At 34.9% G+C, this 17,208-nt stretch overlaps 1 protein-coding gene across 9 annotated transcripts in view; it reads right to left on the minus strand.

Annotated features, from left to right (window-relative positions):
• TUT4 (terminal uridylyl transferase 4) overlaps positions 1-17,208 on the minus strand; it is a 162,073-nt gene that overhangs the window by 86,311 nt on the left and 58,554 nt on the right. For all 9 annotated transcript variants that reach the window (XM_088835298.1, XM_088835297.1, XM_088835300.1 and 6 more), the window contains exons 5-9: positions 8,935-9,112; positions 7,261-7,349; positions 5,964-6,015; positions 3,693-3,762; positions 2,183-2,309 (exon numbers count right to left, since the gene is read on the minus strand). In XM_088835298.1, coding sequence (XP_088691424.1) covers positions 2,183-2,309; positions 3,693-3,762; positions 5,964-6,015; positions 7,261-7,349; positions 8,935-9,112 — 516 coding nt within the window. The remainder of the gene's footprint in view (positions 1-2,182; positions 2,310-3,692; positions 3,763-5,963; positions 6,016-7,260; positions 7,350-8,934; positions 9,113-17,208) is intronic.

The raw sequence follows: 17,208 nt of genomic DNA on the forward strand, positions 1-17,208 counted from the left end.
TTCACAACAGAAGGACTCAGTTCTCCAGTTAGATGCTTCCAGCACCTAAGAACAGTATGTAGCACACAGGAAGCATTTAACAAATGTTTTCTCTATAAATAAATTTGCTGATAGTTTGTTTTCACCATTCAGTAATTCTCTTCCTGTACCTTTCTAATTAAATTTATTCCTTAGTATTTTATAATTAGTATCACTGTTGTGAAGGTAATATTGTTCCCTGTGTCTATTCTATAACATTATTTTTATGACAGAGAAAAGCTACTGGTTTTTATACGTTTATATTGTATTTAGTCATCACAAATTCTAGTAGTTTTTAACCTGTTTGCTAGGTATACAATCATATCATTAGCAAAAAGAACATTTTGTTTTTCCAGTATTTACATTCATTACTTTGTCTTCTTTCCTTGCTGCATTTTTAAAAAAAATCTCCAAAACAGTGTATAACAAGATGGCTTGAGCAATTCACCTTTTTATTGGTGTTTGCTTCTGTTTTCTTTGGAGGTTTTAGAAAATAGTCATTAAGTTCCATTTCTAGTTTATTTAAGAAATTTTTTTTAGGGAAGAATATGCCTTATCAGCATCTATGATGTTAATTCCACTTCAAATGTTAATGTATTATGCTACCAGATTTCCTGAGATTAAACTATTGTTATATTCCTAAAATAAACCCTACATGGTCACAATATATTAGCTTTTGTTACAATGATATCTTCCATATATTCCACTTGCTTATATTTTATTTAGACTGGTTCACCTCTCCCAGTCACTTCCAAGGGTTAAAAATCTTTCTGAAGAACTAGTTCATGTATTCAACAAATATTTATTAAATGCCTACTCTGAACTGGCACAGGAAAATGAGAAGCATTGGGACCAGCCATGAATAAATGAAACAAACTAAAATTCTTATCCTCACAGTGCTTATCATTTCACAGAATAAAACAGATTATAAACAATACATGAATATATGTATGGCAGGTAGTAAGAAACAATATGAACAAACCAAAAAAAAGGAAAAGGCAGAGAGTGATGGACACAATACTATTTTATACAGGGTGGGCCAGGAAACTCTGGTAAGATGAAATTTGAGGAGAAACTTGAAAAAAAGTAAGAGAGTGAACCATTCCGGATATGTGGAAAAAGTGAAAGTTGCTCAGTTGTGTCCCACGCTTTGCAACCCCATGGACTATAGCCTGCCAGGCTCCTCTGTCCATGGAATTCTCCAGGCCAGAATACTGGAGTGGGTAGCCATTCCCTTCTCCAGGGGATTTTCCTAACCCAGGGATATGTAGGGGTAAGAACATTTTAGATGAAGGGAATAACAAACACAAAGGCCTTACGCATGAAGACACCCCAACTTTAGGCTTCTGATATTTTCTTATTTTTTAAGCTACTCCACTCAGCTGGTTCTGCCCCAACTATGGGGAGATTCCTCCAATCAAAAGTTGAAGCAAAATACTTAAAAAGAATGCTCTCTCTATTTTTGTTCTCAAGTTATCACTCCACCACTATCCCTTTAATTCATCTTCTTTGTGTAAGACAAAGAAATTTACTCATCACGAGTCTAACAAGTAATGAATACCATACTGACGAATAGTATACAAACAAGCTAAAATTTCTCTCTCTTGTCATTTGGACTAATACTAGTAATTACCACTCCTTGCTACCTCCAAGGGTAGAAAGGGGGAGCAGAGGGGGAACCACAGCCTTTAATAACATAAGTTAATTCTAATTTGGGAAACTCAGATACCTAAATCTTAGCAGTTTCCCATTCAAAAACTGCAGCAGGTTATCAACAATTTAAGAGGAAAGAGAATAATATTCTAAGACAGAAACTGGAAAAAAAAACATTTTGCATAAGAATCTTAACTTGCATAACCATATCTTATAATCTTACAACTTTAACTTACAGTAAGAGTGAAAACTTGAGTCTAGATATAAAAGAATATTTCTACATGGCATAAAAGAGAATGAACTATAATAATCAAAAATCTAAAATCTATAAATAACTCTACATGCCTTTGAAACTTTATTTTCATTCCATTATCGGAACTGCCATACCACTTTCTGTCCAGCACAGATAACTATTTTTTCCCCACAATACTATGGTTTATGTTATATATTAGTATAAGAAAAAGCCTGAGTTATCTAAATATTAGGTACTTTCCCCTTCTGTTCCACATACCTTAGCCCAATAGCGAAAAGCTAACACCAAAGGAGTAAAGACAGGTTCCATTTTGCCAAGAGCAGCAAGCAAATCAGTAGTGAGGCATGCCATATCATTTCCTGCACTCACTCTACAAAGTAAACCACTGTGAATGAAAAAGAAACAAATTTCACTGTATTAATACCTTAAAAACCAGAATATTTCAAATCCTGTGGCTATACTTTCCAGGTATCCATAGTTAACACCTAAGAAGTCATAATAAAAAACAAATATTTTAATAAACTTACAGCTAACTGAAAACTATGTATCATTTCCATCACTAGAGTTCCATATAAATTAAAGATGTTTTATCTGTTCATTTATACTTCAGAAAAAATAAACTTAATTAGTACTTAAGATCATGAAAAATTAATCTCAAAAGCTGCATTATGATTAATCAAAATTTGATTTATATGAGGGGAAAGACACTGATCACATCAATGTTAAACAATGCAACATAAGTTCCTAGTCTATTCTTTTTGCATTGCACATAATAAAAACAAAATATGAAATACTGAACTAGCTATACTTCTTAAATCTAATTTTTACTATCCAACTTTTAAGATTTTATTGTCAGGCTATTTCCAGATTAGAGATTAGAAAGAATTTATCTATTAATCCACAAGTAATGCTTATATTTAAGTCAAAGTAAGAGATACCTTAAACAAAAATGATAGCAGAAACATTTTGGTGGCAGAGAGAATGTGACTGAGGTTGCCACAAAGGCAATTTAACACAATGTGGTAGAAAAATCACTAGAAATCGTTAATACTTCTATTCCAATTCTAACTTTCCCCTGAATAATTTTAATTTGGACAAATCACTTACTCACTCTAGATCTCAATTTTCAAATTTGGAAATAAGGAAGTTGAACTAGATCTTCATAGATCCTTCTAGCTTTGAATAAGAAAGCATAGTAATCTTAAAATACAAGAAATAATGATAAATAACCAATAAAAGAACACTTTATTATTTCTGTACTGTTTCCATCTCTCCAACATTGGTCTCAAATAGGATTATTTTAGTTTCCTTCATCAAAGGTATGTTGCTGTCTCAGTCCTATAAATATCTGAATAGAAAGTCATCTCCAATGACATCTCAATTTCAGTGAACTAAAAACTAAATTCTAATAGACAATGAGCTCCTTGAGAAGAAAGACTATTTCTTACTTTGAAATAAAAGTAAGAAAGCAAAATTTGAAAGCAAAGCAGTACCTAACATACAGTAAGTGCTCAATATTGTTGGGTGAATTAAAAAATGAAAAGTTTTGCATTAGAACGTTTTATTTCTAACTCTCTGGTAACTCCATTTCTTGTTCAAAAGCTTGTAGTAGGCTTGCTATTTTTAATAAATAGAAACTAGCTTAATCAAGTTAATCCAAGGAGAAATCTAAAACAAAAATGTTCTCTTAGAAATACTCACTGCATACTTGGCTGCTGTTATTTCAAAACAAAAACAACAACTTTATTTTCTCTTCACTGTTACCAACCTTTTCCGATCTTTGCACACCACAACAGGAACTTTAGCGTGAAAATCAGATTCCACATCTACATATAATACTAATAAGGAAAAAAAATAAAACAGGTAAGCTAATGTCAACAACTCTCAAATGTTTACTCTATGGTAAACACGTAATAGTCTCCTTCTAAAAATCACTCTCAGTGCTTCTGTGGATAATCTGTAAGATGATGGATGCTCTTGTATTGAGCATCAACCCAACAGAATCTCTTATCTCTCTTGATGTCATCTGCTGTATTATCACAAATCACAGACAGGCAGAGTCCCAAGTACCATCAGAACATTGTAATTACCTTAAGAAGAAAGGTTTTAACATCCCTAAAAGTTTGAATATTTCTAAGTACGTATACAATCTAGTCAAAGTTGTTAAACCTTCATATAGTAAACAGAGGAGGACATCACTTACTTCTGAAGGCTACTTCCACAGGAGTCACAAAATGAGAACCTACAATGCTTTGACAATATAGTTCTTTTAAATTATCCATGGCAGTAAAAGGCTAACTCTATTGGCCTCATTTGCTGTTAATATATGGAGAGTCTGCCCAATCAAAGCTCCTAAGGAAGGACTAACAGGTGAAGCACACTTCCATTCTGAAGTCTTTCTCTACATCTCCAAGGTAGGCTCCACACCATAAAATATCTAATCTAAACAAAAATAGATGGATTAACATTATCTCATTTGAAATTTAAAGAAAATCTCTTAGTAGTACTTGTTGGAGTTAATTTATTCAAAACAAATGTGCTGAAGAGCCATATATCAGGGATTGTATTATGCATGGTGGATATGACAATGAATAAATACAAAGAGCTCGATCAGGAATTTGGAAAACAAATATATAAACAAATAAATCCTGTGGATAATAGGATAGAGGTCCTGAAAGAACACTGAGGGCATATAATGGAGGGAATAATCAATCAATCAGACTAAATCTTGAAAACCTATACTATGTGACATAAGATGTACTATCCATGTATTTCAGTGGAACATGTATTTTAAATATTTTTACTAGGCTGACAGTGAGTTGCAGAGAGTCTAAAAAGGTAAAAGCTCTTACAAATAATATGCTTTAGAGCTTTTTTACAATGAGAGTTAGCTATTTATTACAAAAGAAAATGATATTAAAATCCCTTCACAGGTTAAACTGAACCAAAATAATTCCTTAAAAATTTCCCTGAAAAATGGCCAAAAAGCTGATAAATAATGGAGAGCTGACAGGGCAGACAGAGGAAAAGAAGTTTAGCACTGACACTAGAGCCAATAAGAAGGTATCGCTAAAGTCAATAAGCTATCTCTGCTAAGCCAAAATGCAAATATTTTTGAAAGGTAACTTTGATTCATAAAATTTAGAATGACAATAATAATATTATAACAACGACAGCAGCAGAAATTTAATAAGAAGTTATTGTATACCGGGTACTTTTCTAAGCTATGGCTTAACCCATTTCATCCTCAAAAACAACCTTTTTATCAAAAAGATACTAAATTATTGCCATTTTACAGATGAGAAAACTGAAGCATTAACACTTCAGTAATTTGTCAAAGGACACACAACCTGTAAGTGGTACAACTAAAATTTGAGAATGGAAAGTCTGGCTTCATATTCTAAGCTCTTAAGCATTTACTTTATAACAAGAAAAGCAGCAAATAAAACCAAGAAAATAGTATTCCAGACTGTACTACATGATCTGGGATTTACTTTGAAAAAGTTGTAATTTTTACAATTTTTATTTAAAAAGTATTTTTACCTATATCAATGTCATTTTTACATAAAAATCAATCCAGACAGAAGGGCCACATATGAAAAACTTATTAGGTATAATTTGGTTGATGTACTATAAATGCTTAATATTGTCTAAGTGGGGAAAAAAACATATTTACTCAATGCATACACATATTTTTCCCCAAGTCTCTCCCTAAATCTTCCTTCATCAACCATCTAATAACTGTAGGTTTTCTGTCTCCTTCTACACAAGAACTGTCCATAATATTCAAAGGTAAAATTTTAAAATTACCCAAAAGGCAATAGCTTTTACTATATCAATTTTAAATATGATGCTTTTTATCTAACCAACATGTAAATGTTCTAGTAACCTATTAAATACATGTATGTATATGGATATATCTGTTTTAATGACTCAAACATGCTAGCAGTTTTAGTTTAACTTGAATAGCCAAACATAAACAGCACAATGCATATATCTTTAGAGAACTTTCTTTAGGAAAGCACCTTATAAAACTCACCACTTTTTTTTAAAATTCCAAGCACTTGTATCAGAAGATCTGGATGATTCATCTAAAAAAAATTTCAAATTAAACCAATATACTAATTTTAAACTTCACGTTGCAAAACTTTAGAGATCATTCATTAAACACAAGTAAAATAATGCTTTGCATTTTAAAATAATGAAAACAGAATAGTGTTTTACTTTTATATTAGAGATCTTATTCATGGAAGTAGAATCTAATAAATCATGTAGTGCTATTATTCTAGCAACACTCCTAGAATTAATGAGTTCTTAGAGTGACAGGTCTTCAATTTCATATCAAAACAAATGAAAAAGAAATTACCTCATGATTTCTAAAGAGAAGTTGTTGAGATAAGAAATTTAAAGGATATTGACAACTGGCAGCATGGCTAAAAGGCTTAGATTAAAATACCACTTTAAATGACAACCATGTCAAATATTTACCTTCAAGGTGTTCTTTGCTGCTATTTAAAAAAAAAGTTAATAGCTGATTCAGACTAGAAATCAAACATTAAAAAGCTTTCACCCATATCAAACCTCCTTGAGTATAAACTTATTATTCAAAAAATTCAAAACACAAAAAATGTCAACTAATTATTTTAAATGTTTGGTGTATCAGTAAATAAGCAATGTTAGCAGTGCTAGACAACACTGGTATTTTGCTAATGGCTCTGCTGCTGCTGCTGCTGCTAAGTCGCTTCAGTCGTGTCCGACTCTGTGCGACCCCATAGACGGCAGCCCGCCAGGCTCCGCCATCCCTGGGATTTTCCAGGCAAGAACACTGGAGTGGGTTGCCATTTCTAGCCACTACTTATTAAAAGTACCCATAGTGCACCCGGCACTATACAAAAATATATGGTATATATCACCTTATTTAACATAACAGTTATTATTCCTATCTTGGAAATTAAGAACTGAAGCTCAGGAAGGTCAAGCAACTTGCTCATTGCAGCCAAGATTTGAACACAGAGGTATGATTTCAAAATTCTTTCCTCTTTCTATGTTGCTTACCATAAGCAATAACTGTTCAACACAGTCAAACACAAGCATTTTTCCTTTCTTTTTTTTTTAATACCATCCTCTTCTTCCTTTTTATTTTCTGTCTCATCTTTCTTTAATACTATCTATGCCTAACATCTGAAAAGTATTTTCCAAAACCACTGTTAAATCATCATGGTAACATTCTACAAGCCACAGTTTTATATTCCCCTGTATCTTCTCTAAAAAGATAACAAAAAACACTAACTACTAAATAAGAACTACAGAGGAAAGGTTCTTTTCTAATTACTTACCTTGGGAGGAAATTTTATATCTATATTAACATCACTACTTTTCAGAGCAAACTTAGTCAGAGATGAGCCATACAACCTAAGTGAACACTCTGGAAATGAAGGAAAAATATCAAAGTGTGAAACAGCATGCAAATATGAGAACTTTTAAAAATAAACAGTGGTAAGAAAATTGCATATATTTCAATTGTGTCTTCCAATTCTAATACAAGAATTATAAAACAATAATATCCTTTTCTAGCTCATCTACAAAAGAATCAAAATGTTTCTCATTTATAGGGTTCAGGAAGAGAGAAATAACTCATACAAATTCAGTGTTTAGACAAAATTTTAGTAATAATTCATTTAGGAATGACCAGAAGTATGTTTCACATTTAATATGTAATAGTAAAGAATGCACTAACCCAGCTATGGCTACTGTCACAAACTACATTTTAAGATATTTCTATTTACACATGCAATAGCACTTAAAATGGGGAAGGAATCACAGACATTCTGCCAATGCTCTTAAAAACACAAAATGAAGCCAACTCAATTGATATTGCAGACCTAAAACCAAAAAACTATAGTTTTTAAGAGTTCATAGAACAAAATAAAGGAAATAATAACATGCCACCTACATCTTTTGCACACTAACAGACATGTTATTTCAAAAATCATAATAAGGCAAATATTACGGACAGAGTTGGAAAACTCTGAGGACAAGTTGAAAAATAACATGATTAGGACTGATGGGCATATTTAGTATGTTAGAAAGTGCAAATTTATACTCAGTTATACATATAAAACTCTACTTTTCATGTTCACAAAATGTCTAAAAGTCACCCAAGTCATTAAAATCCTAAATATTTCATTCTTTTTTATAATAATAGTGAATTATTCCTATATGTAATTTAAATTAATACCAATGTGTTTTAGATATAAAACTATATTATTAGTTTTATTATTGGTTATTAGAAATAATAGAGAAGTAAACATTTTTCAATTTCAATTTATATTCTTTCTTATAAATATCACAATGGCTTCATATAAAACTATAATTTATTGACTGTCCAATCCCTTTGGTGGTAAGAAACAAATCATATTTAATATACATTTACATTTATTTAAATTCAGTATTAATGGAAAAAAATAAGGGCTAAGCAAATAATCTATACATAAATGTCTATATTAAACGACCCAATTCCCCCTTGAACCCAAAACTTAAGCTTTCTGTAAAGAAAGATGAAGAGTCAAAAAAAGAAATAAAAGTGCAAATTTTGCCTCTAACATCCTTAAATTAATTTTCCCCACAATCGAGCAAAAGAAATTTTATTTAGTGAGTAGTATGAATACATACAACTGAAATAAATATGACTAAAATGTCCATTCAGAAGTCAATGACAACAAAAATTTAATATAAAATACAATATTCAAGCACTAAGCAATTATTTTAAAGTGTATCTGACTCTTTAAAAATCTTTTTTTATTACAAAAATTATACCATACTATAATTTTTCCTTTTCTTTTTCTGAACTATCTCCCGCCAAAAAAGTTCCTTTATTAAATAATGAAATTCATCAACTTTTAAGTAGAAAAAAAGAAGAGAAAAAAATTGAAAGAAAAACATTCAGTTTAAGAAGAATCAAGAGGAAGAGTTGTATCATTTTAAAAATTAAGTATAAAATGAAGTTGTACCTGGTAAAAATGTTGTTATAACCTTTGACATTTCCTCCACAATTTCCTGACGGACTTTAAGGTCATCATCTGTTATTCCTTGTTCTTTTGCTAATTCAATAACTGCAACACTTAAAGCAGCCAAGTGGGCAAGGGAAGGAGGTGGCAGAGAACGAAGCTCACTTTCTTCTTGTTTTTCCTGTTAGTGTAACGTTTAATAACAACAATACAAAAAGAGACTTCTATTTTAATGTCCTCATATTTAGGAAAGCAAGACATACTCAACATACATTCATCTTCTATTGCCAGATTTAAGACATCTAAGAAATGAAACTGAACAAAAGAGACAGAGATCCCTGCCTTTGTGAAACAGGATTGAAAAAATGAGAGATGCCGTGGGGGGAGCTGTTATTAAACATTTAAAAAATAAAACTTATTTTACTTTACGGTTGGCATAAATTATGAAATGCTACAAGCCAAGATTCCATAAGTACAACATTTAGCTGATCATTCTGTTGTAGCCAAAAGAGACTGTCTTAGGTGTAGCAGAAGGTCTTAAATGTATCTGACTGGCATGTACAGTATCAGATTAAATCACTGCAGGAAAACATCCTAAACACTATCATCATATATTTTATATATTACTGCTGCTGCTAAGTCACTTCAGTCGTGTCCGACTCTGTGCGACCCCACAGACAGCAGCCCACCAGGCTCCCCTGTCCCTGGGATTCTCCAGGCAAGAACACTGGAGTGGGTTGCCATTTCCTTCAGTGCATGAAAGTGAAAAGTGAAAGTGAAGTCGCTCAGTTGTGTCCGACTCATTGCGACCCCATGGACTGCAGCCCACCAGGCACCTCCATCCATGGATTTTCCAGGCAAGAGTACTGGAGTGGGGTGCTACTGCCTTCTCCATTCCACTACCTCCCATTATAAAATGATTTCCCTGTTATTTTATACAAAACTAGGCAAAATGTTTTTTTTTTTAATCTTTATTCTGCTAAGTTTGAAAGCCAATTTAAAACAAGAAGCTAAAGAGGGACTATATTATATATGCACAGTCACTTTTCTAAATTACTACTGATTTTAAAAAATACAGGGTAACTGCAAAAGCTACATAAATTACAGAAAAAGAAGAAAATCATCCACTAGCTCCCATACTATTCTGTTCATTTTTTTTTAAACATAACTGAAGATCGTGTGTGTGTGTGTGTGTGCGCGCGTGTGCACACGCAGGCATGAGTGATCATGTCCAACTCTTTGCAACCCCATGGACTGTAGCCCACCAGGCTTCTCTGTCCAAGGAATTTTTCAGGCAAGAATACTGGAGCAAGTTGCCATTTCCTACTCCAGGGGATTTTCCCAAGCCAGGGATTGAACCCGCATCTCCTGTATCTCCTACATTTTTTATTTAATATTATAATAAAGGCATTTTCTATTATCACATTTCAGTCAAGAAACAATCTCTTATTTTTTTGAGATAAGGAGCTCCCAAAAGAATAATCAAAAATAATTTGTTCTTTCCCCCTCCCACACTCAATATGGCTAAACAAAGACTTTGGTCTATTCCTAATTTTATTGTTATCACAATCAGTTTTAACCTATATAAAGTTTACCTATGGTACAGAATAGTTAAACATAGAAAGTAAGACAACTTTCTTTTTATAAGTTTCTGTGATCGTTTTTACAATCTTAACTATAAACTAAATACAAGTTAGATGAACAGATATATCAGTTTTCAGGACTTTTTTTTTCAGGATTTATCCAACATAGTGAAAAAAATGATACGTATTTCCAGATTGAAAATGGATAAAAGACAATCAATGAGCACACTCCTCTATGCTATTAATAAGCCTATTCTACCTCCTTTAGGATACTGTTCCATCAAATATTGTCATTTATATCCTCATATCATTGATCATCCTCAAACCAACATGATATATATCCTGTCATAAATATGATCAATTAAGTCCCTGCCCTTCTGTAACATATATTCTAATTAGAGAAAATAGACAACACATAAATAAATAAATATTGTAGTGTCAGGTAGTGTTATTAAGAAGAAACAGGGTAAGAGGCTACAGACTGATGAGAAGAGGGTGCTACTATAGAACAGACAAAGAAAATCACTCTAAACAGGTAAAGAGACTTGAAAGAAGTGAAGATAAGAGACATTTAAATTTCTGGGGGGAGAGCATTCAAGACATAGGAAATAGGCTTGGAAAACTTGCCCAGGAGGCAAAAATCTCCTAATTATTCTCCCATTTCTAATCTATGACTCTTTATCCAATTCCCTGTATTTTCCAAGACACAGGAAATAGTAAATGCAAGGACTCAGAGGCAAAAAAAGCCTAATGTCTGAAGCTGAGTAACAAAGAGGTGACTATGAAATGTGAAGTTGCAAAGTTAAGTAGAAGCCAAATACTGTACAACCTTGTATAAACCCTGATAAGGGTTTATAATTTTAAGTTGGGAAGCCACTGATGGCCTATGAGCAGGAAATAACAATTCTGGCTGCTAAATGAAGAAGATTGTCGGGGGAAAGAAATGGAATAACTTGAAAATAGTTCAGGTGACAGATGGTGGTAGCTCAGATTACAGCACAAAAAGTAAAGATATGTGACAAATGACTGTGAAATACACAATATTTTGAAGGCATATTCAATAGAATTTACTAATTGTTTGAATGTGAGGTACGAAAGAAAGAGATGAACCAAAAATGACTCAAATGTGCTTATGCTAAGAACAGGGCAAATGGTGGTGCCTTCTACTGAGATGAGGTAAATAATGGAAAGAACTAGTTTAGGCTTGGAAAATTTGCCCAGGAGGCAAAAATTTCCTAATCATTCTCCCATTTCTAATCTCTGACTCTTCATCCAATTCCCTGTATTTATACCAGTTATTGGGCTTTCTGGGTAGTTCAACTGGTAAAGAATCCACCTGCAATGCAGGAGATTCTGGTTCAATTCCTGGGTCGGGAAGTTCCACTAGGGAAGGAACAGGATACCCAATCCAGTATTCTCGGGCTTCCCTGGTGGCTCAGACGATAAAGAATCAGGCTGTAATGTGGGAGACTTCAGTTTGATACCTGAGTTGGGAAGATCTCCTAGAGAAAGGCATGGCAACCCACTCCAGTATTCTTGCTTGGAGAATCCCCTTGGACAGAGGAGCCTGGCCGGCTACAGTCCATGGGGTCGCAAACAGTCAGACATGACTAAGCAACTAAGCATAGCACATACCAGTTATTCTTCTATTTAAAAACTTTCAATAAATCTTCAACTAAATACTAGCAAACTGAATTCACAGAATATTAAAAGGATTATACATCATGACCAAATGTGATTCATTCTTAGAACACAAGAATGGTTCAACATAAAATAAGATGTAATATATCATCTTAACAGCATGAAAGGGGAGAAAGGACAAAGAACCTCAACTGATGCAGAAAAACCATTTGACAAAATACAACACCCCTCTGTGGTAAAAGCACTCAAAAAACTAGGAACAACATGAAACTACTGCTATATAAGACCATGTATGAAAAACCTACAGCTAACATCATATCTCGGAGAAGGCACTGGCAACCCACCAGTACTCTTGCCTGGAAAATCCCATGGACAGAGGAGTCTAGTGGGCTGCAGTCCATAGGGTCGCTAAGAGTCAGACACGACTGAGAGACTTCACTTTCCCTTTTCCTTTTCATGCATTGGAGAAGGAAATGGCAACCCACTCCAGTGTTCTTGCCTGGAGAATCCCAGGGACGGGGGAGCCTGGTGGGTTGCCGTCTGTGGGATCACACAGAGTCGGACACTACTGAAGCAACTTAGCAGCAGCAGCAGCATCATATCTGATAATGAAAAACTGAAGTTTTTCCTCTGAGATTAAGAATGACCATTTCACCACTTCTATTCAACACTTCTAGCCAAAGGAATCAGGAAAGAAAAAGAAACATAAGGCATTCACCTTAGAAAAGAATAAATAAAATTATCCCTATTGACAGATAAACATAATCTAGTATATAGAAAACCCTTAAAAGTCTAAAAACAGACATCAGAACTACTGAACAAATTCAGCAGGATACAAATCAACACTCAAAACTCAGGTGCATTTCTGGGCTTCCCTGGTGGCAGAGCAGTAAAGAATCCGCCTGACAATGCAGGGGACATGGGTTCAGTCCCTAATCGGGGAAGATCCGACATGCCATAAAGTAACTAAGCCCATGCACCACAATTACTGAGTCTGTGCTCTAGAGCCTGGGAGCCATAATTACTGAGCCCATATGCTGCAACTACTGAAGCCCGCATACCTAGAGTCCGTGTACCACAACAGAGGCCACCACAATGAGAAGACTGCTCAACACAACTGGAGTAGCTCCCACTCACCACAACTAGAGAAAACTCTGCACAGCAACGAAGGCTTAGCTCAGTCAAAAATAAAATTATTTTAAAAATCAAGTGCATTTCTATATACTAACAACAAACAATTTGAAACAGAAATTAAGAAAATAATTCCATCCAAAACAGCATCAAAGAGAATAAAACACTTAAGAATGAATTTAACCAAGAAGATGAAAGAGGTATGCACTAAAAAAGACAAAATGCTGCTTAAAGAAATTAAAGAAGACATGAATTTAAAAAAAAAAAAGATATTCCATGCTGGGAGAAACTCCTGGACAGAGAAAGCTCTCAGGCTACACAGTCCATAGCATCACAAAGAGTCAGACACAACTAAGCAACTGAGCATTCCATGTTCATGGAGCTGGCAGACTCAATACTGTTAAGATGTCAGTAGTATCCAAAGCAATCTACATATCCAATTCAATCCCTATCAAAATCCCAACAACTTTTTTGTAGAAAAAGAAAAAAAAAAATCCTAAAATTCACATGGACCCTTAAGAGACCCCAAACAGCAAACAATCTTGAAAAAGAGTAACAAACTTAGGGGACTCAAATTTCCTGATTTCGAAACTTAGTGCAAAGTCACAGTAACCAAAAGAGTATTGCATTGGCATACAGACAGACACAGAGGCCAATAAAATGAGGGCCCAGAAGTAGATGTTCATATATAAGGTCAAATTATTTTTAATAAAAATATTAAGAACATTCAATGTGAAAAACCGGTCTTATCAAAACATGGTACTAGGAAAGCAGGATTTTTGTTGTTCAGTCACTAACTCACATCTGATTCTTTGTGAACCAATGGACTGCAGCATGCTAGGCTTCCCTGTCCTTCACCATCTCCCAGAGTTCACCCAAGTTCATGTCCACCCAGTTGGTGATGCCATCCAACCATCTCATCCTCTGTCATCCCCTTCTCCTGCCTTCAATCTTTCCCAGCATCAGGGTCTTTTCCAATGAGTAAGCTGGCTCTTCCCATCAGGTGGCTAAAGTATTAGAGCTTCAGCAACAGTCCATCCAATGAGTATTCAGGGCTGATTCCCCTTAGGATTGACTGGTTTGAATTCCTTGTTGTCCAAGGGACACTCAAGAGTCTTCTCCAGCACCACAGTCTGAAAGCATCAATTCTTTGGTGCTCAGGCTTCCTTATGGTACAACTCTCATATCCGTACATGACTACTGGAAAGACCACAGCTTTGACTATACAGACCTTTGTCAGCAAAGTGATCTGTTCACTTTTTAATATACTGTCTAGGATTGTCATAGTTTTCCTTCCAAAAAGCAAGCGTCTTTTAATTTCATGGCTGCAGTCACCATCCACAGTGATTTTGGAGCCCAAGAAGAGAAAACGTGTCACTGCTTCCACATTTTCCCCTTCTATATGCCCTGAAGTGATGGCAACGGAAGTCATGATCTTAGTTCTTTTAATGTTGAGTTTTAAGCCAGCTTTTTCACTGTCCTTCACCCTCATCAAGAGGCTCTTCAGTTCATCTTCATTTTCTGGCATGAGATATGCAGAGTATCATCTCCATATCTGAGATTGTTGCTATTTCTCCTGGAAATGTTGATTCCAGCTTGTAATTCATCCAGCCTGGCATTTTGCATGATGTACTCTACATATAAGTTAAATAAACAGGGTAACAACATACAGCCTTGTCATACTCCTTTCCCAATTTTGAACCAGTCAGTTGTTCTATATGAGGTTCTAACTGTTGCTTCTTGACCCACATACAGCTTTCTCAGGAGACAGGTAAGATGGTCTGGTATTCCCATCTCTTTAAGAATTTTCCAAAGTTCGTTGTGATCCACACAGTCACAGGATTTAGCACAATGAAGCACATTTTATTTCTGGAATTCCCTTACTTTCTATATTATCCAATGAATGTTGGCAATTTGATCTCTGGTTCCTCTGCCTTTTCTAAATCCAACTTGTACATCTAGACATTCTCAATTCAAGTACTGCGGAAGCCTAGCTTAAAGGATTTTGAGCATAACCTTACCAGTACAGGAAATGAGCACAATTGTCTGATAGTCTGAACATTCTTTAGCACTGCCCTCTTTGGAACTGGGATGAAAACTGACCTTTTCCAGTACTGTGGCCACTGCTGAGTTTTCCAAATTTGCTGACATACTGAGTGCAGCACTGTAACAGTATCATCTTTTAGGATTTGAAATAGTTCAGCTTGAATTCCATCACCTTCACTAGCTTCATTTGCAGTAATGCTTCTTAAGGCCCACTTGACTTCACACTCCAGGATGTCTGGCTCCAAGTGAGCATCCATACCACAACAGTCCTTAAGACCTTTTATGTATAGTTCTGTGTATTCTTGCCACCTCTTCTGACTCTGTTAGGTCCATCAAAAAAGAGGCAGACCTAAACTGATCCTTCTCCAAAGAAGACATACAGATGGCCAATAGGCTTATGAAAAGATGTTCAACATCACTAATTATTAGAGAAATGTGATTCAAACCTACAAGGTACCACCTCACATCAGTCAGAATGGCCATCGTTAAAAAGTATACAAATAAAAGTGCTGGAGACACTGTGGAGGAAAGAGAACCCTCCTACACTGTTGGTGGGAATTTAAACTGGTACAACCAGTATGGAGAATGGTATGGAGTTTCCTTAAAAAACTACAAACAGAACCATATGAACCAGCAATCCCACACCTGGAATATATCCGGAGGGAACTCTAATTTGAAAAAATACATGCTCTCCTATGTACATAGTAGCACCAGTCACAGTGGCCAAGACACGGAAACAAACTAAATGTCCATCAACAAGATAAAGACATGGTACACATATACAAGGGAATACTACTCAGTCATAAAATATAATCAAATAATGCCATCTGCAGCAACATAGATGAACCTAGTGATTATTATAATAAGTAAAGGTCAGAAAGAGAAAGACAAATATCATGTAACATCACTTATATGTGGAATCCAAAATATGACACAAATGAACTTACTTTTCAAACAGAAACAGAATCACAGACATAGAAAACAGATCTGTGTTTGCCAAAAGTGGTGGGGAGAGATGGACTGGGAGGCTTGGGATTAATAGATATTCAAACGATTATATATATAGCATGGATTAACAACAAGATCCTGCTTATAGCACAGGGAACTATATTCAGTGTCCTGGGATAAACCATAATAAAAAAGAATATTGGAAAGAATGTGGGGCACTTTCCAGGTGGTCCAGTGGCTAACACTTCGTACTTCCAATGCAGGGGGCCAGGTTCAGTCCCTAGTCAGGGAACTAGATCTCACATTTTGCAACCAAGATGCCGCAACAAAGATCAAAGATCCTGTGAGCCTCAACTAGGATCTGGCACAGCCAAATAAATAAACTTAAAAAATAATAATGTATACTGGTATTCCCTAGTGGTCTAGTGGTTAAGAATCCACCTGCCAACGCAGGGAACACAAGTTTGATCCCTACCAGGAAGATTCCACATGCTGCAGAGCAACTAAGCCCATGCCACTACTGAGTCCATGTGCCACAACTACTGAAGCCCGGGTGCCTAGAGCCCATACTCTGAAACAAAAAAACCACCACAATGAGAAGCCTACACAGCACAACGAAGAGTAGCCCCTGCTGGCTGCAACTAGAGAAAGCCTGCATGCACAGCAATGAAAACCCAGCACAGCCAAAAATAAATAAATAAACGTTACTGGCTTACAAGACCATGGGTCAATGATTTAAGAAAAAATAATGTATATATATATTGATCTGAATTATTCTGCTTTAGAGCAGAAATTAACACAACATCGTAAATCAACTATACTTGAATAAAATAAAAATAAATGCATGTGTGTATATATATTCTGTGCTCATTATTGTTCGACAATTTCACTGGGTATAGAAATATAGTTTCAAAAAAAAAGGACTTCC

The sequence above is a fragment of the Moschus berezovskii genome, chromosome 4, assembly GCF_049115385.1.
Source record: "Moschus berezovskii isolate FMDL1 chromosome 4, NW_MosBer_1.0, whole genome shotgun sequence".
Classification (NCBI taxonomy): domain Eukaryota; kingdom Metazoa; phylum Chordata; class Mammalia; order Artiodactyla; family Moschidae; genus Moschus; species Moschus berezovskii.